This window comes from Penaeus monodon, chromosome 12 (assembly GCF_015228065.2).
Source record: "Penaeus monodon isolate SGIC_2016 chromosome 12, NSTDA_Pmon_1, whole genome shotgun sequence".
In the NCBI taxonomy this organism is placed as follows: domain Eukaryota; kingdom Metazoa; phylum Arthropoda; class Malacostraca; order Decapoda; family Penaeidae; genus Penaeus; species Penaeus monodon.
Genome location: NC_051397.1, coordinates 20,577,954 through 20,585,783, shown reverse-complemented (window position 1 = coordinate 20,585,783; position 7,830 = coordinate 20,577,954). Strand labels below are relative to the sequence as shown.

Below are 7,830 nucleotides of genomic sequence, written 5' to 3'. Positions count from 1 at the left end.
CCCAAAAACCCCCCCCCAAAAAAAATTTTTTTTCCCCTTTCCCTTTTTCCCAAAAACGCATACAACCCCTTCATCAATCAAACTCCTTCCCACCCCAAAAACCCTAACCCTTTCATCCCCAAAATTCCCTTTGCCCAGTTTAGACAATAATCACAAACTCAACCCCCTTTTCCTAACTTAACTATAGTGCTAATAACTTGATTCTAGCACATTTATTTTGTTTTCCATTAACCTTAAAAGTACAGGGGGTAGCGTGTCTGCCCTCGTCCGAGGGGTCGGCGGTTCGGCCCGCCAGGGCGAGAAGTTAAATTTTCGCCTGGAGGTTTCTGCGTGGCTGGGCACCACGGCGGGTAGGGACTAGGTCACCCGAGTCAGCCCAAGTGAACACGTAGCGAGTCGGCTTTAGTCGCAAGGCCGGGCTCCCCTCAAGGCATACCCCGGGGCGAGCTAAGTTCGCTATGGGATTATTTATTCCTTATATCCATTTCGGCTTATTAATTCGTCTTAGTGAAACTCGTGAAGATTAGTTTTTAATTTAATTTTCTACTGCGGCTTTTCCGTTTTTTAATATACAATACATAAAACATATATTTACATATAATATATTATATATATATATATATATATATAATATCAAATATATATATATTAAATATATATATTTAAAAAAAAAAAAAAAAAAAAAAAAAAAAAAAAAAAAAAAAAATAAAATATCTTAAATTTTTTTTATATTTTTTTTTTTTTTTTTTTTTTTTTTCCTTTTTTTTTTTTTTTTTTTTTTCCCTTTTCCCCCCCCCCCCCCCCCCCCCCCCCCCCCCCCCCCCCCCCCCCCCCCCCCCCCTTTTTTATCCCCCGCCCCCCCCCTTTTTCTTTCCCCCTTTCCTCCCCCCTTCCTCCTCTCTTTCTCCTTCCCTCTCCTCTCTTTTTTTTTTTTTTTCTCTCTTGACTATTTCCCCCTTACCTTTCCCTGCTCTTTCTTTTTAATCATCTCTCCCTTTTCTCTTTTTTTTTTTCTCTCTATTTCTTCCCTCCCCCCCCTCGCTCCTCTTTTTATCTTTTCTAAATCTGTCGCCCCTCTCTTTTCTCTCCTCTCTCTCTCAGCCCCCCCTTTCTCTCTCATCTCTTTCTTCTTCTATCTCCCCCCTCCTCTCTTTTCTCCTTTCTTTATCTCTCACTCTCTTTCACTCCCTCCCTCCCTTTAACTCTAAATCTCCCTCGCCTTTCTCACCCTCTCTCTTCCTCACCCTATCTCTCTCTGATTTGCCCTTTTCCATTTCTCCCTTCCTCCAAGACTAATTAGATGACGTTTCTCACTCTCCCCAGTTCCCCTTTCTTGCACATTTTCATTTTGATTATCATGATTAGTGTCTCATCCATACTATTTGCAGTCTGTTCGGAAACATAATATTATAATATAATATATATATAAAATATATATATATTATTTTAATATATAATATATATAATATATATATATATATAATATATATATTAATAAAAAATAAAACCCACCAAAAAAAAAAAAAAACACAACAGGGGGCACAGGGCCCGGGCCGCAAGGTCTTATTGTTATTAAAATTATCTTTATATTTTTATTTTTTTTTATATTTTTAATATTCTTTTTTTTTATACCCACCCTCTTTCTTTTATTTTTCCCCAATTCCCACCCCCCCCCCCCCACAAACCAACCCCCCCACACCCCCCACCCACCCCCCCCCCCACCCAAACACACCCCACACCCCACCCCCACCCCACCACCCCCCCCCCCCACCACCCCCACCCACCCCCAACAAAAAACCAAATAATCAAGCTTGCAAGGGTTATCCTTTCATTCTCTTCCCCTCTTTTCTGATTTCCCTCTTTATACCACAATTTTCTTTTGCTTTTCTTTTCCCCCCTTCCCAAGGGGGGTATTTCCTCCCACAACCCCCAAAAAGGCAAAGGTTAGTCACGAACTCTGCAATCCTATCTCTTATCACTCACCTTCTCTTCTCCTCTCTTTTTTTTCTCTTTTGACTATTTCCCCTTTAAATCCCCTTTCGCTCTTTCTTTTTTAATATTCTCTCTCTTTTTCCTTTATTTTTTTCCCCTTATTTCTCCCCCCCCCCCCCCGCTCTTTATTTTCTTTTCTGAATCTGTCCCCCCTCTTTTTACTCCTCTCTCTCTCAGCCCCCCCCCCCCTTTTTTCTTTTCCCTCCCTTTCTCTTTCCTTTTCTCTATCACTCCCCCCCTTTTCTCTCTCTCCCTTTCTTTATCTCCTCTCTTTCACCCCCTCCTCCCTATACGGGTATAGAACCCAATTACAAGGGCTTGCGGGGTATTGAAACTGGTATTCGCTGACTCTTTATTTCTGAGAGTTGATCCACCATAAAAAACACAGAGACTGTCTAGTTATGGTAAGGCTAGGGGGGCGCGGCCACTCCCCCGGGGGGAGAGGGGGGAGCTGACCTCCCGGGGGCCTAGGTTCATTTCTATAAGAGGGGGACCGTTCCAGCTGGAGGGCGATAGCGCAGCTGCAGGAAGCTGGGGGGGACGGGTGGGGTCACTGGCCCCGCTCTCCGATGCTTCTGGGTAAAATGTGACCGTTCCAGCTGGAGGAGCGATAGCGCAGCTGCGGGAAGCATGGGGGGGAGCGGGGTGAGGTATGCCCCGTCTGCTACCTGATGTCCCCTGTACATTGCTCGGCCCCTACCACCCTCCCCTCGAGGGTCTTGGGGTTTGCCTCAAGGTGACCAAACCCGGCTGGTCATTCGTTCCCCCGGGGTTGTTTGGTCTTTTTCGGGGTTGCTTTGGGGTTGCCTCTCCTCCTGGTCCCTGTAAGTGCCGTCCTCGATGTCCACATCCCAAAAGTCTCGCACAGGTCCCCTTTGACTTCAGATTGGCCTCCAGGGCCCAAACCGGGTGGCGTCCTCGCCCACACTCCTCACAGATCTCGTCCAGGTCCTTCTCGTCCACCGCCTCGTAATTTCATCCGGATCTACGGGCGTCGGGAGGGGCGGCATCCCGGGGCGGCTGATACCTGCGCTCGAGCTCCGGGAGTTGCCCGGATCTTCAGGTTTTCCCCGGGCCCTCGCCTATGCACGCATTCTGGGGCGACGGGCCCTTTGGGCAAAGGTGCGGGTTCGCTGGATCAGGGGGATCTGGCGGAAACCCCCTCACACACTGGGAGGCTTAACCCCCTTTTCCCCTGACGAAAATCTCGGTCCGGGGGCCTATGGCGATTTTCGTGACGCCCTTCCCCAGGGCATCCTAAGGTCCCGGGAATGACAGGTTCTCCTTCGGTGCCGGCGGGTCCGACTGCAATTATGGGGGGGAAACCGATCATAAAAATAAGGGCCAGAGTAAGAGAAAAAGAAAAAACGAGAAGAGGGGGTTTATCTACCACTAGGGGTTTATTATGAAATTTTGGCGGTTTTTTTAATTTTGGTTTTTAAAATTATTTTTTCTTTTTTTTTTTCTTTTTTTTTTTTTTTTTGTTTTTTTTTTAAACAAAAAAAAGAAAATAGAAGGGGAAAACGTCTAGGGGCCCCGCGGGGCCCCCTAGCTTGAGCTCCCAACCGTTCTGATAGATATAAAGTGATAAGGAACGACTCGGCAATCCTGAGGATTTACTTAAACCACGCGCCACAAAAAGAAATAGATGTAACTCGTATAATCATGTACACCCCACCTACGACGGGCAAAATTTGGGGGCTAAAATAGTTTAAAAATTTTTACGCCGGACTAAAAGAAACCCACCTTATTAATAAAAAAAAGGGGTCGGTCTTTTTTTCCCTGCTTGTGTGAGTGAGGGAAGGGGTTGTTCGTTTTGTGGTACAGCTAGCGTTAATGAGAGGGAAGGGGAGAGTACCCCACAAGAAAGAAAACACAAACACGAATATTAATGTTTCAATAACAAAACTGAAGTAATAGCAATGCTAGCTATTTAAGATTATTTCAATACCGGTTTAATTAAAATAATGATATGCGACAGAATGTTGCATGAAAAGAATGGTAAAATGAAAAAAATATTTGCAAGCTTTTAACAGCAATTTTTCTGGGGGTTCAGAAATCTGAATGCGAGGTACATGTCTAGCTTTTCAAACCGACTTCAATAAACCAAAAGGGGGGGGCCATCCCCAAATACCCTATATATGAACGACTACCAGAATAAATAAAAATCTCTTTTTTTGGGTAGTGACGGGGCCTTTGCAAAACCCTGATATATATTTTCATGAACACAAAACGCTTGGGTTATCCAAAAAAAATGCAACGACTTGAGGAGGGAAGAAAGGTGTAAATAAGCGAAAAATGATTCTAGCTTAAACCCTAAACCTACATTAAACAGACTAACCCCGGGGCACCCCGACTCAAAAAAGGTCGAAGAATAATTTGGGTTTTTGTACCTCTTTGAACACGGACGAATCTATTAGGCTTTACGCAACCCCCGGGGGGGGAAAAAAAAATTAATTCTGTGCACTATGTATGGGGGAAAATCCTACGCTTTTTTCAAAAAAATACAATTTAATGAATTATGTTTCATGCTTTCCCCTAGCGCCGAAAAACTGTCACCAAAAAGCAATGTAAATGCTATGGTTTAAAAACCCCCCAAGGGGTCCAAAAAAAAAAAAATAAGGGAAAACCCATCCCCCCCCACGTCGCCACCCGACCGGGAAGAGAAAATGAGTCGGGCAAAACAGGAAAATACCTTTTTTAACCAAAATACCGCAAAGGGAAAAAAAAGGGAGCATTCGGGGGGGGGGAGGGAAAAATAAAAGAATTCGTGATAAAAAAATACGAACGCGTTAAAATTTGTTGCGATGAAACAAAAAAATCTCTAAAAACGAAAAAAAATTATTAATTCTTTTAAAAATTAAAGAACCCCGGATTCATGATTTATTGATTGATGTCAGCACCTTTTAACCCATAAAAAAAAACGGCTTAAAACATGGAGAAGAAAGGGGAAAAAATAAGAAAGGGCCCAAACTGTACTTCCCTGTTTTTTTGTTTTTTGACATGTCTTCTGCGGCGAGCGGGTTTTCTTCGGGTGGTGGTCCTGTTGCATGAAAAGGGTGCAAACCCCCGCTGCCACCAAATAAAAAAAGGCTATATCCCCCTTAGTAAAAAATTTGGGAAAAAAGGGGATTATACTTTTTAACGGGTTGACTCTTTTTTTGAGAGTTGATACCCGCATATAAACCACGAGAATGTTAGTTATGGGAAACCTAGGGGGCCGCGCTGCCCAGGGGACGGGCTCCTTAGGCCTGGGGGCCCAAAACCTCCGGGGGTTGGGGGATTCCGGTTAGTGGTGAGCAATAGGGAGCAAAAGGGCCCCGCAGGAACATGGGGGGACGAGGTGAGGTCCTGGCCCGTCTGCTACCTGATCCTCCACTGTACACTCCCTTTACTCTCCCTCTCCCCCCCGCCTTTCCACCCTACTCTCTCTGACTTTGGCCATTTCTCTCTTTTCCCCCCCCCAAAAAACTAATTATGATGACGTTTTTTCCCCTTCCCCCAGTTCCCCCTTTTTCACATTTCATTTTGATTTTTCTGTTTTGTGTCTTATCCCTACTTTTGCAGTCTTTTGGAAACAGCTGAAGAACACCTTAGTTTCCGTCCACTCGCACTTGTTCCGCTCTTCTCACTTTCCCTCTTCAACACCTCTCTGCCGTAGCAGGATCGGATTTCTTTCTACTTCTGGATACATAATCAACCTATACCCACTTGTTTGTTGTACGTCAAGCCTACAAGGTTATCTGGAAACGTGTGAAGCTGGTACATTTTCCTGAAGTAACAGAACAGCCCTGGATGAAAAAAATGCTGCTCAGTTTTACCACAGGACCAGTATCCCTCATCGCTTTAGATGGATTAAGATAATCAAGACAATGAATAGTGGATCTTTGTATTATAATTACAAAAAACTACTTTTCTATTTTACTACTTCCTTTATCCGATACATCATACATGTTTACGTACATTGATGTGGCTGCGCAAGAAAAGTCATCAGAAAATGTATCTTTTAAGAAACTTCAAGATCAAACGTTGAATAATTCTGCTCCACTAGAATCGTACTCAGGCTTTCAACACTAAAATATTCTGTTTTTGCGGCTGAAGAAGCTTTTGGAATTTCCCAACACATATTGTGGCTATATGCTGGTAAATTCAAAGACAACGTAGCTCTAATTACGAGCTCGCAGACTCACTGATGCTCATTTGGAATGCTTTCAAACAAATATTGCATCTTCCATCGACCACTCAAGGTGTGTTGTGTTTTACGTAGCTTTGTACGAGACCGAGATGGCTTTCAAATTGAGGATATCTTGACATTTGAAGGACTTAAGACTTGCTAGCAATTTTCGAGACAAATATGCCGACTACTTATCTAGACTTATAGACAATGTGTGAGTAGGTGACCTGAGAGCGTTGTTGTGGTTTTGGTGGTGTCATGGTGTGGTGGTGAGCGTGGTAACAGGAATGTGTTAACCTACGTACTTACGAATAAACTTTTTGAATATATAACAATATTAAAAAAAACATGCAAAACTAACATATTCATTTTTTTTCTGTTCGGGGTTTGCCTTCAAAATCGATATGTTCCATGTTGGTGGAACAAATCAGGTCCTCAGTGTTCACCTTCTCCATCTTCATTATCACCCGTGATTGCCCGTTTATCCCGCAAACCTGGATGTCACCGAGTGAGAAGTGATGGCCAGTGGTCGACAGTGGCGGCAACTGGTGAAGGCTGAAGTAACTGCTTTAAATTCTGGCTATGCAATTGACGCGCGTGCTTATGAAATATATGCCGAAGCAACTGCCACCCTTTATGTGGACAGATACAACTGGTATTACATGCCAGTCTCTGTGCACAAAATGTTGATGCATGGAGCACATTTCATTGACATGCTATGTATTCCGGTTGGCCAAGTATCCGAAGAAACCATTGAAGCCAGACATAAAGATATAAGAAGGGTGAGGTTATATCACGCTTGTAAAACATCTCGCACAAGAGTAAATAAAGACCTCATGCATTGGCTTCTTGCATCCATTGATCCAGTGGCTGCAGTAAAACGTAAAAGAGGAATTAAAAGGGTCAGCAAACTCCCACAGGATGTCCTCTCATTATTAAAAGAATCGTTATATACCAATATTGATGTGGAAAATGAACGTGATGGAAGTGAAGGTGATGGTGATATTAGTGTCAAATAGACAACATTAGCTTATGTTCGGTTATGTGCAAAAATGTGTTGTATCACATTTACAGTATGATTGCTAATATTATATTGTATTCTTTGTTAAATATTTTACTTTAGTTTATGTATCCTGATATGTCATCAATAAAAACAAATACATTAACCCTCAGTTATTTATTCATATTCTAAAAGTTCATATAAAACGCGAGATAGAAAGGAAGGGGAGATGATTTATAAGCAGTCAAATTGTTATCGTTAAATAAGATGTTGCTTCCCGTAGATAATAAAGTGTCGAGCGGGTGGCCAAGTTTTCGTCAAACGGTCTGAAAAGCGGTCCAATGCTACCAAGGAGGCTATAAGGAAGGTGGTTGCATATATAACAGAAAGCCTACGGGTTACGATTTTACAATAATTAGACCAAAAGAGCGCATATATGCCAAGCGTCACTTTTTTCCACAAAATGTCATAATCAAATAAGATAAATCTGAAAAGTGTACGTCTTATGTAGATGATTGAATTACAATACAGGAAAACCATACAACAATGAAATAAATTTTATTATGAAGAAAAGATAAAATTATATTCACGACCACTGTGTTACATGCTATGGTCACATACACACAATTTTAAATCTGTAGATAAAGAATTTATATTTACGTCC

The 7,830-nt window shown here is 42.5% G+C and overlaps 1 protein-coding gene across 1 annotated transcript; it reads left to right on the top strand.

The window, feature by feature from the left end:
• Nucleotides 1–5,600: 5,600 nt before the first annotated feature.
• On the top strand, nucleotides 5,601–7,178 carry LOC119579784 (the record flags this gene model as incomplete). Its single annotated transcript, XM_037927674.1, is given in 1 exon segment — nucleotides 5,601–7,178. A coding segment is annotated over 1 exon segment (494 nt), but the record flags the coding sequence as incomplete, so codon positions are not given.
• Nucleotides 7,179–7,830: the final 652 nt, after the last annotated feature.